This window comes from Caretta caretta, chromosome 5 (genome assembly GCF_965140235.1).
Source record: "Caretta caretta isolate rCarCar2 chromosome 5, rCarCar1.hap1, whole genome shotgun sequence".
Classification (NCBI taxonomy): Eukaryota; Metazoa; Chordata; order Testudines; family Cheloniidae; genus Caretta; species Caretta caretta.
Genome location: NC_134210.1, coordinates 33,933,450 through 33,954,038, shown reverse-complemented (window position 1 = coordinate 33,954,038; position 20,589 = coordinate 33,933,450). Strand labels below are relative to the sequence as shown.

At 44.0% G+C, this 20,589-nt stretch overlaps 1 protein-coding gene and 1 long non-coding RNA gene across 3 annotated transcripts in view; one reads left to right on the top strand and one right to left on the bottom strand.

The window, feature by feature from the left end:
* Positions 1-20,589, top strand: part of LOC125637173 (uncharacterized) — a 180,424-nt gene that overhangs the window by 40,481 nt on the left and 119,354 nt on the right. The gene's annotated exons all lie outside the window — the stretch shown is intronic.
* The window catches only part of ITGA1 (integrin subunit alpha 1), a 151,716-nt gene that overhangs the window by 35,296 nt on the left and 95,831 nt on the right, over positions 1-20,589 (bottom strand). For both annotated transcript variants that reach the window (XM_075128464.1, XM_048851355.2), the window contains 5 exons: positions 13,371-13,514; positions 6,308-6,562; positions 4,264-4,394; positions 893-1,059; positions 439-575 (listed from right to left, as the gene is read on the bottom strand). In XM_075128464.1, coding sequence (XP_074984565.1) covers positions 439-575; positions 893-1,059; positions 4,264-4,394; positions 6,308-6,562; positions 13,371-13,514 — 834 coding nt within the window. The remainder of the gene's footprint in view (positions 1-438; positions 576-892; positions 1,060-4,263; positions 4,395-6,307; positions 6,563-13,370; positions 13,515-20,589) is intronic.

Below are 20,589 nucleotides of genomic sequence, written 5' to 3'. Positions count from 1 at the left end.
TTCATAGTAAAGAGGTCTAGCTCTGGTCATCTCACACATACTCTGTCCCAACCCTAATTAGAGTTACACTAGCAAAGAATTGCACCAATGTGCAAATTACACTTTCATCTCACATCTTCCAGCTGACTCTTTTGCTCACACCTAAGTCATCACCACCATCCTTTACATGGCTGATGAATTCAGCCCAAATGTGTTATTTGGATTTTAAATATAAATAACAAAGAAATAAAAATAAATTGAGCTAGGAGAATTTAATATATAGTCAAAAATATTAATACTATGAAACTGATTAATAATGTGTATACCGGCTATTGACAATGATCGTGAATGTAAGGAGCCTTTTTAAATCTATTTTAGCATTAATGCAATAAAAATGCACTTAGAGATAACTGTAGTGTAACAATGAGAAAATAAAGCCACTTTATATGATTTACTTGCCAACATGTAGAAGTTATGTTTAATACATTCTGACCCTTTGACAGTGATATTTTTTTGTATCTTCCTTTCTTGACTTTCCATGAACAAGCTTCGAGATATCTGTCTTTGTGAGTCAAGCGTAGCCCAATACTGTATACCTACAAAGATAATTGAAATAATAAAACCTATGTGGATAGGATTATAAGCAGATAGACATCTCCCTACTCTTTTTTCTCCCCATTTATTTTTGCTGTTTTTTTAAAAATAAACTGTAATAAAATTTTAACAATTTTAATATTTTTATAGATTGTGAATATCATACTTAAAAATAATCATTTCAGAGTTGCATGCTGTTTTTTGGGGGGAGGAGGGAACCCAAACCAACCTACCAAAACCAAAAGACAAACCAAAACAAACTCAAATGCAAATAGAGCAGGTTTTCATGCAAAGATTCGATGACTTGCTGTCTACTTACTGGTTTCATTTAATGTATCTTCTTTAGACTTTAGTCTGACTTCAAAACAAATTGTGGCATTTATGCATACTGTTTCTTTTTTATCCATATTACAGTTTTTCTTTTGGATATTGATTTTATTGGGTGTGAAATTCATGGAAACATTTACTACAGCTACATCACGAGACCTTAAGAAAACACCAAGAGGAAAGAAGACACTTAAATAATGTAAATCTTTTAGCATTTTAAAAACAAACTTGTCAAACTGTGCAATACTGTACATTACTGAACATACATACAGTGATATAGGCAGATAATGACATACACTATACATACTATGAAGTATACTGTATAATGGGAAAGGAGCAGTTACTGGAATACTCTTCAGACCTTCCATAGAAATGCACAAAGGATAAGATTTTCAGAAGCATCTAAGTGACAGAAGCCTAAGTCCCATTTTCTAAAGAGATTGTTAGGTACTTAGGAGCCTAAATCTCATTGCAAGTCAAAGGGACTTTGAAAATGGGACTTAGTCTGCTAAGTCATTTTGGAGCTTTTGAAATTTTTATCAAAAATGGTTGTTACTTCTTACTTTTCTGATGTTTGCAAAGTATGTAAAAGCCAGCAAATTAAAACCACACTGAGGCAACATAAAATGTATTAAGAGCAAAAAATAAAAGTAGTTCTAAGTCCAAAATTCTGGTTGGCAAAGTCTTGGGAGAAGCATTATTATGCTATGCTATGTTATGACGATTTCTGTTCTGTTTTTATAAGACAACGCTGATTTGTCTATGAAAACTTTCACTGACTTCAAGGTTAAATCCAGCCCAGTATAAATAGGCACAACATTCATTGGCTTCAGAAGTTGTATCTGCTTTCACTATTATGACTTAACCTATCTAATGTTGAAGTACCTAGATGCCTCAACCAGGTCAGGCCTCTGTTGTACCAGGCATAAATAGTAAATGACAGTCCCCATGCTGCCACGTCTTATGATTTTGTCAAGAGTCTTGTGATATTTGGTATTTTGCTTAAAGCCCCAGCTCCTGGAGATCACTGATTAGGTAAGAATCTTAGCTGTCATTTAAAAACAAAAAGGAAGTTTCTAGTCTTTGTAGTCAAAGAAAAGCTTGAAAATGTAACCCAAGGGCACCTTAATGGTTCAAAGGTCAGAATGTAAATAAGAAGACCCCAAACTTATTATTTTTAAAATTTCTTATGATGGTTAAGAAAATCTGATGATTTTTGGAGTCTGACTCATGATTTTGACCTTTTGGGGTTGTTAACATTGAGTCTCTGCCCCAAAGAAAGACAGGCTAAGACCCTTGATCCTGCAAAGACACATGCTTAACTTTACCCACTGTGAGTGGTTCCATTGCGAAACTGGGGCCTAAAAGACAAGACAATTCGATGAGACAAAAGTAGGTTGGAAGGGGAAAGAAGAAAAATGGGGAAACAAAAGACAGGATCTGCTTAGAATAGACTAGCTGTCATTCAGACAGTAATCACAAACTCAGCACCAATACTGAATTTAGTCTCAGGTGTTCATTTAAATTAGAACAGGATTTTATATGTTTAATTATTATTATTACAGGAAGTGCTGGATTTGTTATTTATTCTTTTGACCTTAGATGTAATGTATGCTTAATTTTGCCATAACATCTTAAGCCACAGTTAGTTCAGTGAAAATGTTGCAGGTTCTATTTTGTCTACATTCTAAAAGAATAGGGTCTTTTTGTTTAGATAAAAATTTTAAAATTATGTTTCCTTTTATAATATAGCAAGTTTCATTTTTTCATTATTCCTCCTCTCAGGGAGACATTAAAAATATTAAGATCCATAGATAATTCTAAAATATGAGATGAAACAAGTACACACAGGTGAGATACATCGTTTTCCTGCAATAGTCCACCCTTCAATCTGGAGTGTGTACGTTAATTAATTAGGTGTTTAACTTGTGCTATTATTTTAATGGACACACACACTCCTATAATAATTGGGCCTGCAAATTTACCCTAATTGCAAGGTCAAATGTAAAAAGTAAGTGTAAGTTTAAAAGATGTCACAATAACCTATAGCAAATGTTGATGGGAAAAGATGCAAAAAGGCGACAAAAAATAAATTAGTCTGAACAAAAAGGCCTATTAATATAACTCAAGGTATGTGTTAAGATCCTGCTTTGTAAACAAGAAAATTCTAGAACTGAAAATCAGGAAACCAAAATTGGTGTGCTAGAAACTAGGCCTAATAGATGGACAATACTGAGAGGACTAGTCTGTTCATCATTCCCCTTTTGGGGTCCTCAAAAAGAGACTGTGAGAGGAAAAGCTAGCTACTGTGATGCTGGTTGACTGTGAAAGGAGCAAGCTTCACTATCATGGCTGCTACTCGTACTGTCTTCTAATCTTGAAAGATGTCCTGACTAGACCAGACTTGAGAGAGGGAACCAGATTACATCACCACCTCCACTGGCTTTGGCTAAATCCCAAATACTACCTGGGATGTGAGACTTGTATGTTCTTTTCCTTCTCCACTTTATTTCTTCTCTTTCCTATCCCTCTCCTTTTTTCCCTCTGTCTAACAAGAGTCTGGCTTAGTTGGCCAAGACTATATATTTTGCAACACTGCTCTAAGCCTCTGTCACGAAACAGGAAGATAAATGCAATGCCCTAAACTGCCCAATGTTGGTACAAGTTTGCCAGGTCTTGGAGTGACTGACAAGACCATGAGCCATGCTTGTGTTTCTCCAGAAGTGAGGCTGCAAGTGAGAGAAGCTGTATTTTCTCTTTGTTATTTTTTTCTCTCCCACTTTTGTGTGTGTGTCCAACTTGTTGGGTCTTCTAGGAAATGGGAAAGGATGGACAATAACAGCAGGAGCAACAGCTCAAGTTCCAGCCCATCTCTTTTCCCAAAGAAAACAGTTATTACCACCTATAAAACTGTTGAACAAGGTGTGGAGGGGGATGGGCTGGAGGTGGGAATTCCTTCTGAAGACTCTCTCCAGGGAACAAGGAATGTTGTTAAAATGAAAACCTTATTTAAGGCTTTGCATTTCAAATGCTTTAACTGCTTTTCCTTATTTTTCTGTACCTTTAATAAAAGGTTAAAAGGATACTTAATGGTTTGTTTGCCATGGCACAAAGTAAGTAAGCTGAGGTCTCTGTGTACCAAACCCTGAACCTTGTTTAACTCTGTTTAATGTTGGAAAGTTTCAGGTCATATTAATGCCTATGGCTCTTTAGGTTCTTTTATTCCATCTAAATACATACAACAACAGTACAGGAATAAGGAAAACAGTCAACATGAAACCTTTTATCTACCAACAGAGAACATCCAACCATCTACAGGTGATTAGGGTTTGCCCTTTAAACAAATGCTTTTAATATACATACCAGAAGAGGACAGCACCACCAAGGCCTCCAATAGTGACATCCGTTAGACCATCACCATTTAAATCCATTTCTCCATGTATAGACTGACCAAAAAATTTCACTTTTTCCCCATCTCCACCTGATGGAATATGCTATGAAAAAGAATTAATAGCTTTATGTCGTATACAACAACTCATATATCAAAAAATTAAGGATGCACAAGTTGGGTGTGAATAGGCTTTTTAGAATTTTAACACTGCATTTTCATTATAGACCAGGGGTGGCCAAACTGTGGCTTGCGAGTCACATGTGGCTCTTTTACCATTAAAGTGCGGCTCACGGAGCCCCCCCCCCCATGCACCTCCCCATTCTCCACCTACCAGACTGGGGGGAGGGAGAGCTCAGGACCTCTGTCTTACAGCAGGGTGGCAGGGTAGGGGCTTCTGCCCAGCGGGGAGCAGGGCCTCGAGGCTTCAGCCCCATGGGGCACACCTGTCAGGGCTCAGGGCTTCTGCCCAGTGGGGAGGGGGGGGTCTCGAGGGTCAGCTCCGTGGGGTACACCTGCCAGGGCTCAAGGCTTCAACAGGAGCTAGGCTGAAGCCCCGGCAGGCACCTCCTGTGGGGCTGAAGTCCCGAGCACCGTCAGGTGCGCCCTGGCTCTCGAACTTCTGAAGGTTGTCTTATGATTCGGAGGGTGAGTAAGTTTGGCCGCCCCTGTTATAGACCTTCTAAAAGAGTTACCATGGTGATAAGCACAATATAAATGCCCAATATAAATGGATCTTTTAGGAATTGTTAAGTGTCTCCTTTATCTATTCATACAGAGCATATTTAGAAGGTTTCTAATGAAAACACAGTAGAAAACATGATAAAACATAAGAAACAGTGTTTTCTAACAATAGATCATAATAGTCAAATTTAATAAAGTCAGAATGAGTTTAACTGTACTTAGCATTCTCAAAAGGAAGCTGTCAAGGTTGCGGAGGTCACAATTTGACCCTACTGAAGTCGGTGGAAAAACTCCCATTGACTTCAGTGGGGTCTATCAAACTCTGACTGAAGTCAATAGGAATCTTGCCATTGAGCCACAAATGCTGTACTAAAGAAACTAAGGATTTAATCCAAAGTAAATGGAAAGGCTTCCACTCATTTCAATAGGAGCTGGATCAAGCCCTCAAGGAGTAATAAGTCCACCCTAATCAAAGGATATGTCTGTTAAGATACACTGTTTATAAAAAGAAAAGGAGTACTTGTGGCACCTTAGAGACTAACAAATTTATTAGAGCATAAGCTTTTGTGAAGTACAGCTCTGATGAAGTGAGCTGTAGCTCACAAAAGCTTATGCTCTAATAAATTGGTTAGTCTCTAAGGTGCCACAAGTACTCCTTTTCTTTTTGCGGATACAGACTAACACGGCTGCTACTCTGAAACCTGTCACTGTTCTTAAAACTGCTGCTCAACTATATGTTTGACTCTATAACGGTCCTCACTTGGGGAGTGTGGCCTAGGGGTCATGGCTGCAACTCTTGACTGCCAAGGGGATTGTGGGGAGGGGAGCCTGGGCTCTCCCAGTCCACCAGGCTCTGACCCAGGGCCCTTTGGGCTACCAGTAATCTGACAACCCAGGCTGTATAAGGCTGTCCTCCCTGGGCCTCTTCCTCTTGGACACCCCCTGGGATCAGCTTAGTCCAAGGCTTTCCCCTGGTGGGGAAACCCAAATCACAATAAGTAAGAGGGGGTTACCAATATCCAACCTCCACAGGATACTTCCTTCACTGGTTGTTTCTGGGGTGGGTCCTTCCTTCCCACACAGAAAGCCCCTTTGGGCAGTTGTGTCAGAGTCTTAAGCTTCCCGCTGCTCTGCTGGAGCTGTGGGCTGCAGATCTGCCACCCAGCTCACCTCCAGCTCTGCCACCTAAATGAGCTAAATCCCTGCCTTTTAATTCCTACACTAGATGGAGCATTTGCTGCAGGTGTGGCTGAGTGGGGCTGGCTGAGCCCAAAATAATCCTTTAACCCCTTGTAGCCCAGTGTGGGGTTTGTACACCCTATCACAGACTCCTACCTGTGCATATTCTTTCCTTATACTATTGCCATTGCCATGATATATGTACACAGCTCCTCGATGATCATCCTCTAAAGGAGCTCCTATTACAATATCGTGAAACCCATCAAGGTTGAGGTCCTTTACTGAAGCAATTGCAGTCCCAAAGCGTGCACCGCAAGGTTCGTTCTTGTGATTTTTGCAGGAACTGTGCTTTAACAACGAACAGCAAGTTTGCTTCATAGGTTCAAGGCTCATCTGATATTCAAATGTTGTCTGTGAAAAGGATAAATGTAATGTTTAGGGACTGCCATCAACTTTACAGCAAAGCAGGCTTTTAAAAGCACGTGCACTCAAGACAAACAGATAAATTACACAAAGTTAAATCGCTTAACAGAAACCATGTGGTGTTAAAATATTATTCTATATATGGTGAAAAGCTGTGGTTCCTAAACTATGGCTGCCATACTGACTCTAAGCAGGAAAGGAGAGACATGCAGTGTGTTTGTCTGTCTGTGACAGCTGTCTGAAGTAATGGGCTGTAGGAAGGCACAGCATCCTAATAGTGTCTGTATGGTACTTTAACTAAACCACTTAACCCCTTAAGGTGCTGCAAGGATTCTTTCCAAAAGAAGTTCCCTGAACTGGAAAGATACAACAAGGTTTATTCTGGATCACAAATGGCAGTTGTCCTGAACATTGTAATTCCAGTCTTGGTAAGGTATGGGTTGTTTACTAGCCCTGAAATAGTCACCCCATGTGTGCAAGATTGGATTCTTTTGGTCATCAGGGTCCATTCAGGCTGTGCCAGGTTCTAGTTGTCCTCAAGCCCCCCACCTGAGGTATAAAGGGCAGAATGTGCCCAACCATCCTCAGTTCATTTGTCAATACAGAATGCCAGAGGAGTAGGTCTCTGTAGAAGCAGGGAAGGAGGGCAGGTTGTGGAATCCATGTGGACAACACATCTCAAAGAGTCACAGTTACTGTAAGGGAAGTAACCATGCTTTCTTCTTCAAAGGATTATTCATATGGATTCCACTTATGATGGCCATCAAGCAATTTTCTGTTTGTGTAGAGGTGGATACTAGGAATCCTGCAGGACAGCCCTACCAAAGTAGACATCTGATCTGGATGCCTGTATCAAAGAATAGTCTCCTGTTAATGTGTGGACTGAACTCCATGTTGCTGGCCTTATACATGTCACAAATAGGGACATTCTTCAGTCAGATAGCAGAGGCTGCATGACCTCTAGTGGAATAAGCTGTAATGTGGCTGGGTGGATCTAACCTGGATAACTGTAACACACTCTTATACACTTAGAGACCCATATTGATACTTTCTGCGATGATATTGTGAGATCCTTAACCCTATAAGCAAAGGTCACAAAGAGCCTACGTGTGTTCCTGAATGATTTTGTCTTGACAATGCCCTTATTACATCAAGTATAACTTCCCCTAGGGTTGAGTTAACCTTATGGAAGAAAACTCGGAGATTAATAAATTGGTTCATATGGAATTCTGAAACAACTCTGAGCAGGAAGCTAGCTCTGAGAATAAAGCTGTCCTTATGAAACACTTTAGAAGAACTGACTTACGGACCTGAGTCACCCCTATCATTCAAGCTGATGTAATGACTACTTGTCATAAATATAAAGGGAAGGGTAAACCCCTTTGAAATCCCTCCTGGCCAGGGGAAAGCTCCTCTCACCTGTAAAGGGTTAAGAAGCTAAAGGTAACCTCGCTGGCACCTGACCAAAATGACCAATGAGGAGACAAGATACTTTCAAAAGCTGGGAGGAGGGAGAGAAACAAAGGGTCTGTCTGTCTGTCTATATTCTGTCTTTGCCGGGGATAGACCAGGAATGGAGTTTTAGAACTTTTAGTAAGTAATCTAGCTAGGTACGTGTTAGATTATGATTTCTTTAAATGGCTGAGAAAAGAACTGTGCTGAATAGAATAACTATTTCTGTCTGTGTATCTTTTTTGTAACTTAAGGTTTTGCCTAGAGGGGTTCTCTATGTTTTGAATCTAATTACCCTGTAAGGTATCTACCATCCTGATTTTACAGGGGGGATTTCTTTATTTCTATTTACTTCTATTTGTATTAAAAGTCTTCTTGTAAGAAACTGAATGCTTTTTCATTGTTCTCAGATCGAAGGGTTTGGGTCTGTGGTCACCTATGCAAATTGGTGAGGCTTTTTATCCAACATTTCCCAGAATGGGGGTGCAAGTGTTGGGAGGATTGTTCATTGTTCTTAAGATCCAAGGGTCTGGGTCTGTAGTCACCTAGGCAAATTGGTGAGGCTTTTTACCAAACCTTGTCCAGGAAGTGGGGTGCAAGGTTTTGGGAAGTATTTTGGGGGGAAAGACATGTCCAAACAGCTCTTCCCCAGTAACCAGTATTAGTTTGGTGGTGGTAGCGGCCAATCCAAGGACAAAGGGTGGAACATTTTGTACCTTGGGGGAGTTTTGACCTAAGCTGGTAAAGATAAGCTTAGGAGGTTTTTCATGCAGGTCCCCACATCTGTACCCTAGAGTTCAGAGTGGGGGAGGAACCTTGACACTACTAAAAAGCCAGTCTTCTTAGATAGGTGGTACAGAGAACAGATTGCTAATGGTTCAAAGTGGGGAATCCATCAACCTTATTAATACTATGCTGAGGTCCCAAGTGGGATGGAGCTTCTGAACTGTAGAAAAAACATTAAAGAGGCCTGTAAGGAATCTGGTCACTGCAGGGTCAGAAAACACAGCGTGGCCCTGGTTAGGAGGGTGATGCATAGATATTGTTGTTAGATGGATCCCTCTGAAACGAATAGAAAGTCAATCATTTCAGGGCCAGGAAATAGTCCAATATTGATAACATGGGTATTGTTGGGAAGCTGGTGATGAGACGCCCAAATAGAAGACTTCTTCCACTTAGCTTTATGGAAGTCAGTCTAGTTGAGGCTTTCTTGCTTTGGAGCAGAATGTTCTGAACTTCTGCTGAACACTTTCTTTCAGTGGATGTTGGGTAGCCAGTTTCCAGGCTGTCACGTATAACAATACTGGATCTGGATGTAGGATCTAACTGTTGTGTTGTGTGACTATGTTGGGTGATTCAGATGATTTCCCTATCCCTGAGATGAGACATCTGTCACCAGAGTATTGGTATGCTGATGTGCAAAAAAGGTTACTCCCTTGCACACCTGAGATGTCTTTTTGCCAATCTAATGAGAGGGGACTTCTTGAGGGTGGAACTGTGACTAACACATCCATGTAGTGTCTGCTGTGTAGATACACTGATTTCAATCACCCTTGCATGAAGTATAGGCAAAGTCTGTCAAGCTGTCACATAGGACCATAAGGACATGTGTCCCAGAAGTATGAGGCATGCTGTTATTGAGGTTTTTGGATGAGCTTGAAGTTGGCTGATGAGGTCGGCTATAGTTTGGAATCTTTCTTTTGGGAGGCAAGCTCTTGGTAATCTAGAATCTAACATGACTCCTATGAACTCTATGCTTTGATTAAGAGTAAGTGTGGATTTTTCACTGTTTTTGAGCCCAGTGTAATGTTACTTGAATTGAGTTTGTTACCTGCTGGGGATGATCTTCCTCAGATCAACCTGTAAATGGGATACATCTCCTCAAATGAGCTGCCAAGTACTTGATGGTACCCTTCGAGCTGTGGAAAGGCCAAAGGGCAGGACTTTGTATGTATACAGAGATATTCCTGCTAGAAATGTGAGATACATCTGACTCATAGGAAATATGCAGTTAAGACACTGAACCTTCTTTCTTCTTTGGAATGATACTATTGTAGAAATAAACCCACCTACCTCTGAACTCTAAGGGTACCTATTTTGTTGCTCTGAGACGTAGCAGAGAGTCTACTTGCTTCAATGGTATTTTGTGAGGGGTCCCTGAAGGGGATGGGAAAAGGGGGTGGAGGGTAGGAAGGGACTGAAATTGTATGCAAATATCCATTACTGACAATCTCTTGGACCCACTGGTCCATGATGATCCCAATCCAGGCTACTGAAAAAAAGGAAGGCAGTTACCAAAAGAGGCAAAGTGGGGGAGGAGAAGAGTAGAAATCTCCAAAGGTTCTGACTGTGGTGTGAAAGCTGCTGTCAAGAGAAAGACATCAAATGTGTCGTATCTGTCAGAGGCAGTGGGTCATCTGCATTGGAACCTCTACTTCTTCCTTGGTAGCTCCAGTGCCCCCTCTGGGTTATAATAGTATGAGGCACAGGAATGCTGGCTGAAGGAGGCTTGAAGTCTGGCTTGCTTTCTCTTTGGCATGTACTAGACTAGAGAACACAAAATGGCTCTGGAGTCCTTTAATGAGTGGAAGGACTTGTTGGTCTTTGAGTTGAAGAGATTGCAGTCCTCAAATGGAAAATCCTCAAATGATTTGGACATCCCTTGGTATCCCCAGTGACTAGCACCAGGAGGATCTTCTTATTGCCCCCAGTGTGGTCATGGTGTATGCAGATGTCTCAGACACATCCAAAGCAGCCTGCAGGGAAGTTCCCAGCTATCAGCTGTGCCTCTAGCATGATGAATTTTAATACTTCCGTGTGCTCCTGCAAGAGGTCTTTCTATAAATTGAGACAATTTGTTCGAGTGCAGATAGTCACATTTTGCCAGAAGCACCTGGCAGTTGGCAATGCCTATCTGGAAACTGTCAGAGTAGACTTTTTTGCTGAACAGATCCACTCTTTAACGATCCTTTTCCCTTTGTGTTGTTTATAAGGCCCTTGCTGCTTGGATCTTTCCTGAATAGCTGCTATGACAAGTGAGCTTGGCACCAGAAGTGAATAGAAGCCCTTGTGAGGGGCTTCCTCAAAGCCCTTGTGATGAACTTGGTACCATCTATCCACCCTCTTAAAAGTGACAGATATTGATGCTGGAGTCTGCTCCTCATCCTTGCAACGGTCCCTCGTTAATGCATATGGTGACTCTACCAGGTATGGAACGGTGCAGAATGTCTAGCTGATCATGCAAGAGAAGCCACACAGTTTCCAGTGAGATGTCAAGGGTCTTGGCCATTAATTTCACTGTGTAATCCCTCCCTGACTCTCAGAGTGCTTCCCATGGAGGGGGATGAACAGGAAATGAGTCTCTATGATAGAGAAGACATACCCCTCCTCCAGTGGTGGGGCTCCCATTCTGCTGTGTTAGGGTGCTCCTGCATCCCTTTATCTGGGTAGGAGAAGCAGATGGTACTGCATAGCTGTATGTGTTCCTGTAATTTCAGTGACTGAAGGCCTCGTTAGCATAGCTGATGTTGTATGAGTCAGCAAGGGGGACTCTAGTACCAGGCTCACTTGGTCTCAAATAGGCCACAGGTGTCAAAAGGGATGATATCAATGCACTGGGTCCTGTGGGTATCAAAGAGTCAGTACTGGAGGAAAGGTGGTCAGTGGATTTAGATTTAGCTGGTACTGCTGGCATCAGAGTCCAGAGGAACCCATCTTAGGCCATTCCACTGCAAAGTTCAAGACCAGCCCGAACACAAGTTGACAACTGTGACCCAGTTACGAGAGTCTCCTTATCTCTGGAGTGAGGCTCTTTCCTACCCCTGCTCCAGACAATATAACCTTTGACTGGCATCCCTTCTCAGTGCGCTTGGAAAAAGAGAGGCAGCTGGAGCAATGGTCAGGGATATGCCCTTCACCTAAACGAATCAGCCATTTAGAGTGCCTATTGTTGAGAGGCACAGAAGCATCACAAGGAGCATGTCTTAAACTCCTAAGATGCAGCTTCTATTATCAGAAATTGAGTCCCAGTACTGGATGGCTGGGGCTCTGAGCCTATTAACTGTGTAAGAAAAATTAATAAAAATGTTATATTTTTAAGCCACTGGGCAAAATAAAAGTTAACTAACTACCTCAACTAATAAATCACTAACGCTAACTGCAACAGTCACAGAGATGCAGTCAGACACTGCAAGGGTTCTATCTCACCACCATGGGCAGTAAGAAAGAACTAAGGGACGGTTGGGCTCACAGTACCCTTTATGACTGGGAGTGGGGATGGTGGAGTATGAAGACATCTAGGGCACAGGCATAGCCCCAACAGACACTGCTGGTCAAAAGAATCCGATCTTACGTGAATGGGGCACATGCGCCTCAAGAATGGAATCCACATGGACAATCAATTTGAAGAACATTCAGGAATATCATTGCCAAGTTAGAGAACGAAGTGAATCAGAATCTATCTATCTGAGCCCCATCCCTGTAATATCTCCACAACTCACAATCTTTAATGTGTTCATCCTAACAGCACCCCTGTAAAGTATGGGAGCACTATTACATCTATTTTATGCATGCACTTGGGGCTTGTTTACATGGGGACACTTGGGAAAATTAATTTAAATTAACTAAAGATATTAATTTAAAGTGGATTAGTTAAACTAGATTAAACTCCTGTGTGGACACTTTGATTCATAATTAAAACTGCCTTAATTTGATTTAGCTTAAGGTAAAGGCCATTTAACTTCTGATTCAGAGTGTCCACAAAGAGGCTTAATGTGGTTTAACTAATAATCCACTTCAACCATTAATTTAGATTAATTTCCCTGAGTGTTCCCATGTGGACAAGCCCAGAGTCAAACAGGAAGTATGTGGCAGAGCAAGGAACTGAACCCATTCTCCCCCGACCCAGACTAGCACTCTAACCATCCTTCCTCTTTAAGCAGGAAGACCCAACAAGTTCCATCCGCACTGCAGTTGTAACTAACTCAGGAAACCCAGGTACAGCAAGGTTTTCCCCTAATTTGTTGACAACACAGATGAAAGTTGTAGTATGAATGGGGGCTGAACTCAGTTTTCACCCAGGTCTATTAAGGATACATTTCTTAGCCATATAAAATATTACGTTAGATTCCCTGGAACTACTCTGTATTATGTGCTGGTAATTTAACTAGATTTGTCATTAAAAAATATTTTCCATTCTGCTCTTTTTGTAGGCCACCTCCCTCACCTTCTGTCATTTGAGTATCTCCAAGTCAAGGTTTTAATCAAATTATTTGTTCAAATAAGGGATCCACAGAAACTAATAAGCATATCCCTTTTCCCCAGCCAATAACTGTATCGCTGTTACCTTGTTCAAAGAATACACATACACTTTTCCTTGTTCCTCTTTTTCAGTTCCCATGTACATAGGAGCTCCAACTAGCAGAATGTCTGTAAATGAGTCTTTATTGATGTCAACTGTAGTAATAACACTCCCAAAGTATGACCCAATCTGCAATAAAAACATATGACATATTTATTACAGGCGAGACTGATAGTACTGCCTAATATTACGGAGGCTCAACATTTCCCATTATAAGACCATGTTTTCAGTTGCATATATCTTTGTGAGACATTAACCATTTGGGCTGAAATTTTACAACTGAGGTTTCTGCCTTAAGTTGCATTTTCTGGAAAATTTCAGCCAAAATGGTTCACCAATTTCTGAGAATCAGACTAGAAAAAAATGTTTTTTTCCCTTTAGAAAAATGTGGGGACCTTTTCCTTGAACTGCTTTAGCACTCCTCCCCCCCTTGCTTTGGGGGCAGGGAATTGACATTTGGCAGGGCGTGGTCTTTCTGTCAGGGATCTGTCTTTTGTTCTTCCTGTGAAAATCTGCTCAAATTTGGACAAGTTATAAGCCTTTGAAAAATATCCGTTTTTAGTTTTAGTAGAGAGTTAGAGTTTAGTGCTCTACCCTCCATAACTCCTACATGTGACCAGACTATGCATACACCATCCCCACAAGGAAAATGAGCATACTGAAGCCCAGGATTATGGGGAGCAAAGCCTGACTTTCCCTATAATTACTGCTTCTGCTGATGTGGACTGGGGTGCTCTGGAAGTGACAGCAAGGAGTCTGTCTCTCTGGTGCTCTCAGTGACCATCTCTGCTGGTCAGACAGTATGGAAGAGGAAGCTGTCTGACACAAATCCAGACGGCACAAAAGCCAGACTCAGGGGAAAGGAAAGGAGCAGATTAGAACAAGGAGCCTCGTGAGGCAGAAGAGAAAAAACTATGACTGGGAGTTGAGGGGAGAGTCTAGGATTTGTTGGGTAAGGAGGCTGTGCCTGGGAGCTGGTGTGGGGGGAGATGGAGGGGAGGCAGTGGTGAGCTGGAGCCGGTTCGCACGGTTCGCTAGAACTGGTTGTTAAATTTAGAAGCCCTTTTAGAACCGGTTGTTCCGTGAGGGACAACCGGTTCTAAAACGGCTTCTAAATTTAACCAGCCAAAAGTGGCACCTTAAGTGCTGACTCCATGGGTACTCCAGCCCTGAAGCACCCAAGGGGAAAATTTGGTGGATGCAGAGCAGCCACCGGCAGCTCCCCACCCCACCCCCGGCACCAGCTCACCTCCACTCCACCTCCTCCCCTGAACGTGCCACCCCGCTCTGCTTCTCCGCCCCCCCAGGCTTCCTGTGAATCAGCTATTGACGCGGGAAGCTGGGGCAGGCTGAGAAGCAGGCTGCGGCTTCCTGCTCAGGCCCAGGGACGAGGAGGTGAGCTGGAGCAGGGGGGCATGAGGAGGGCCGCCCGTGCCGCAGCAGGTAACCTGGGGGGGGGGCACGCAGAGAAACCACTCCCCGCCCTGGCTCACCTCCGCCTCCCTGGGCCTGAGCGGGAAGCCGCCGCCTGCTTCTCAGCCCTCCCTGGCTTCCCGCTGAACAGCTGATTCGTGGGAAGCCGGGGGCGGGCAGAGAAGCAGAGCAGGGCGGTGCGTTCAGGGGAGGAGGTGGAGTAGAGGTGAGGTGAGCTGGGGCCGGGCATGGGCGGGGAGCTGCCGGTGGGTGCACCCACCAAATTTTCCCCGTGGGTGCTCCAGCCCTGGAGCACCCAGGGAGTCAGCGCCTAAAGAGCCACTTTTGATGTGATCAGTGGGGCAGCAGCCGCTCCTCCTGCTCCCCCCCAGCTATGCTCCCCCGCCCCTAGGAGTCAGAGGGACCTGACGGATGCTTCCTGGGAGCTTCCCCAAGTAAGCACCTCTGGGATTCCCCACCTCACCCCCACTACGGTGGCCCACGAGACCCTTCTGCCCGGTTCTGGGGGCAGTCAGGGGACAGGGGAGGGGGGTGGATGGGGCAGGAGTCCTGGGGGGTGGGGTTGGGTAACGACCCCTTTGTGGGGTGAGGAGGGAACCCGTTGTTAAGTTTTTGGCAGCTCATCACTGAGGGGAGGCTGGCACTGCTTGGACAAGGAGACAGGGAGCCAGTGAGGAAAACTCTGTATGTGTGTGGGGGGATGGGGAGTGGGACTGGGAGCCAGTTGGGACAGGTTACCAAGATCAGATGTGGAGCTGGGAAGAGAAGGCAAGTGTGGTACTGGTTTGACAAAGAGAATGGGAATAGCATGAGAAGTCTGAGGAGTGGAGACTGGAAAGGCAAGGAGAATGGGATGGGATGAGGAGCTAGGGGTGGGGGAAGAGTAAAGACTGGGACAGGTACAGGTGGGAGGGAACATGACAGAAAGGGTTAAGCTTGGGTAAGAAAACAGGCAGAAGGTTCTGTGACTACTAGAGTACACTCCCCTTCAAAGCCTGGAATGGAATGCAAGACTCTCGAGTCTCACCATTCCTCTGCTGTCAGCAAGTATCGATGACTCCCACTGGCAGTGTGTGTTCTCCTCCCTGCCTGGGGCTGCTCCACATAGAGGATGACAACCTACTATTGCTATCCTTTACTCCATTAGTTCAAGAAGCTGAGATCTGTGCAGTGGATCTAAAGGTCCCAACTCAGCAGATGAACCATGTGGATGTCGATATGATGCCATATGATGGAATTTCTGATGTTTCAGTTTGCTTTTTTAAATACCTAGGAAATTACGAAAAAAACCCCAACCTGATTAAAGGCTATTAATAAGATTGCAATGCCGAGCACTCAGAAGTTAGGAAATGCCAGAATTAGGGTTGCCTGTGCACCCTTAATTTGGCCCTCTTGTGCATTTGTATTTTGATATAGTCTTTAATTACATGACCACATACTAGTTTTTCCAGAGGACTCCTGCCTCATTCAGTGCACTGGATGGATCTGCTCTGAGGAAGGATCAGGGTTGTGTAGTGACCCCTCTTTTATTTGCTGCAGAAGTTGGAAGATGTGTAGTGAATGAGGCCAGGGATTACAGGGATGAGAAAGGAGTGTCTCATGGTTAAGTCTAAGATTTAATCACAGGTATTTTTAATAAAAGTCATAGACAGGTCACAGGCAATAAACAAAAATTCACAGCCCATGACCTGTCCATGACTTGCACTATAAATACCCCTGACAAAATCTTAGGTTCTCTGTGGGGCTCCAGGGTGCTGCTGCTGCTCTGGGGGAAGGAGGGGCTCTGGGGCGCCGCTGCTGCTCTGGAGTGGCTGGGGTGTGTGCTCGGGGCACCACTGGTGCTCTGGGGCAGGGGCGGGCGACCTGGGGCACAGCTAGTGTTTGGGGGTGGGGGTGGTCCAGGGCGCCACTGCTGCTTCAGGACCGCTGCTACTCCGGCAGCCCCTAGGGCCAGCTGCCTGGGGCTACCCAAGCAGTGGTCGGTGTGGCTGGCCCCAGGGCCGCCCAAGTAGTGTCTGGTGTGGCTGGCCCCCAGACTGCCCCAGCTGCTCGGGCGGCACTGGGGTCAGCCACACCGGCTGCTGCAGAAGTCACGAAGGTCGCAGGAAGTCACAGAATCTGTGATTTCCATGACCTCGGTGACAGACTTTCAGCCTTACTCATGGTTAAGGCAGTTGAATGAGGTCCTGGAGAATTGGGGTTTGAGTGATGTACAATAAATAAGATATGGGGCCATACACTGAATGAGAAGAAAACAAAATATTGAATAAAGAACGAGGAGTACTTGAGGCACCTTAGAGACTAACAAATTTATTTGGGCATAAGCTTTCGTGGGCTAAAATCCACTTCATCAGATGCACCTACTACAGGACAGGCCCAACAAAGAAAGTAACAGAATGCCGCTAGCCGTCACCTTCAGCCCCCAACTAAAACCTCTCCAGCACATTATCAAGGATCTACAAGCTATCCTGAAGGATGATCCCTCTCTCTCACAGATCTTGGGAGACAGGCCAGTCCTCATTTACAGACAGCCCACCAACCTGAAGCAAACACTCACCAGCAGCCACACACCACACAACACAAACATTAACCCAGGAACCTATCCTTGCAACAAACCCCATTGCCAACTCTGTCCACATATCTATTCAAGGGACACCATCACAGGACCTAATCACATCAGCCACACCATCAAGGGCTTGTTCACCTGCACATCTACCAATGTGATATATGCCATCATGTGCCAGCAATGCCCCTCTGCCATGTACATTGACCAAACCGGACAGTCTCTACACAAAAGAATAAATGGAAACAAATCAGACATCAAGAATTATAACATTCAAAAACCAGTCGGAGAACACTTCAACCTCCCTGGACACTCAATTACAGACCTAAAAGTTGCAATTCTTCAACAAAAAACCTTCAAAAACAGACTCCAATGAAAAACTGCAGAACTGGAATTAATTTGCAAACTGAACACCATTAACTTAGGCTTGAATAAAGACTGGGAGTGGATGAGTCATTACACAAACTAAAAACTATTTCCCTGTGCTAATTTTTCCCCGTACTGTTACTCACACCTTCTTGTCAACTGTTTGAAATGGGCCATCCTGATTATCACTGCAAAAGTTTGTTTTCTCCTGCTGATAATAGCCCACTTAATTGATTAGTCTTGTTAGAGTTGGTATGGCAACCCCCATTTTTTCATGTTCTCTGTATATATATATAAAATCTCTTCCTACTGTATTTTCCACTGCATGCATCTGATGATGTGGGTTTTAGCCCATGAAAGCTTATGCCCAAATAAATTTGTTAGTCTATAAGGTGCCACAAGTACTGCTCATTCTTTTTGCTGATACCCGAAATTGTGAATCAAAGATACACTTAGACTCCAGCTTTATATTAATGTATAAGCTTTATAAATTTACCGTAATCATAATAAAAGGTCATTGTGATGACACAGTATGAAATCTGGATGAGTGTTAAAAAGGCCTCTCTTGCCTTCAATATACAAACATCAAATTCTCAACCATATCCGCTGTTCTCAGGCATACTTGACAATGGCAGCAGTGAAGCTGGTTGTGATTCCCTGGTCCCTGGCTGCCCAGTCCTGGTGGAAGTTAAAGCAGCAGGGGGGCTCTGTAACTTTCACCACTACTACAAGGTGCTGCAGAATTTGTACTAGTGGGGAGATCAAGTGTAGTGGAATTTAGCTCAATCACATCCCTGCTCTGCCCTGCCATACCCACTCCTCCCCAGGGATAGGCGTAGCAGCTGGTGTAGGAGGTGGCTATGCCACCTTCACTAGGTATACACTGGCTAAGATTCCCTGTACACGGGAAATTCTCCTGGGGAAATATCTGGTTGATTTAAGTTCATTTTGCGTTCCTTAGCAGATAGGAGAATCCTGTGAGCATGTTAACAGCTTATACTTTATGAAGTATTAGGATCAACCCATCCCTATGTGTAGGAAGAATAGTAAATATGGCAGGCGACCAGCTTGGCTTAACAGTGAAATCCTTGCTGATCTTAAACACGAAAAAGAAGCTTACAAGAAATGGAAGCTTGGACAAATGACCAGGAAGAAGTATAAAAATATTATTCAGGCATGCAGGAGTGAAATCAGGAAGGCCAAATCAAAACTGGAGTTGCAACTAGCAAGGGATGTTAAGAGTAACAAGAAGGGTTTCAACAGGTATGTTAGCAACAAGAAGGAGGTTGAGGAAAGTGTAGGCCCCTTACTGAATGGGGGAGGCAACCTAGTGACAGAGGATGTGGAAAAAGCTAATGTACTCAATGCTTTTTTTGCTTCTGTCTTCACGAACAAGGTCAGGATGAACGGACTATAAGGTGGATAGAAAGCTGGCTAGATCATTGGGCTCAACGGGTAGTGATCAATGGCTCCATGTCTAGTTGGCAACCATTATCAAGCAGAGTGCCCCAAGGGTCAGTCCTGGGGCCGGTTTTGTTCAATATCTTTATTAATGATCTGGAGGATGGTGCGGATTGCACTCTCAGCAAGTTTCCAGATGACACTAAACCGGGAGGTGTGGTGGATACGTTGGAGGGCAGGGATAGGATACAGAGTGACCTAGACAAATTAGAGGATTGGGCCAAAAGAAATCTGATGAGGTTCAACAAGGACAAGTGCAACGCTTGCACTTAGGACGGAAGAATCCCATGCACTGTGTGACAGGGTTGGGCCGGATGGCTACAGGAGAGTAATAGAAGGCAGATATATTAGCCCGAGATTAAATAGGTCCCTTTTCCCTGAGTAAGGTACCAGGGAAGGTTTTTTTTTTTTTTTTTTTTTTTTTTATTGAAACAGAAAAGAAATTTATTTGTAACAGTTACAGAGAGTACAAAAGGATAAAGAAAAACTTAGCAACAAAACAACGCAATCAGAAGGTATAACACAACAGCTTTCAGGAGGGAGAGGTGTTCAGGTTAGCTCAGGCCCAGAGCGGGGGGGCTTCCTCGACACTCGTGGTCTTCCACCCTCCTGAGTTACCTGGTGGCCTAGAGCGGGGGGGCTTCCTCGACACTCGTGGTCTTCCACCCTCTCGAGTTTACCAGGGAAGGTTCCAGAACAATCAGGAACCTTCTGGAGACAATTAAGACAGACAGGCTGATTAGAACACCTGCAGCCAATCGAGAAGCGGCTAGAATCAATTAAGGCAGGCTAATCAGGGCACCTGGGTTTAAAAAGGAGCTCACTTCAGTTTGTGGTGCGCATGTAAGGAGCTGGGAGCAAGAGGCACTAGGAGCTGAGAGTGAGAACGTGGACTGTTGGAGGCCTGAGGAGTACAAGCATTATCAGACACCAGGAGGAAGGTCCTATGGTGAGGATAAAGCAGGTGTTGGGAGGAGGCCAGGGGGAAGTAGCCCAGGGAGTTGTAGCTGTCGCACAGCTGTTCCAGGAGGCACTCTAGACAGCTGCATTCCTCAGGGCCTGGGCTGGAACCTGGAGTAGAGGGCAGGCCCGGGTTCCCCCCAAATCCTCCCAACTCCTGGTCAGACACAGGAGGAGTCGACCAGGACTGTGGGTTAATAAAAACGTCCAAACTGAGGGCTACTATGAAGCTCCAAGGCGAGCAAATCTGCCAATAAGCACAAGACCCACCAAGGTAGAGGAGGAACTTTGTTACAACTGCTATAGACTAGGGACCGAGTGGCTAGACAGCAGTTCTGCAGAAAAGGACCTGGGGCAGTGGTGAGCTGGAGCCAGTTCGCACCGGTTCGCGCGAACTGGTTGTTAAATTTTGAAGCAGTT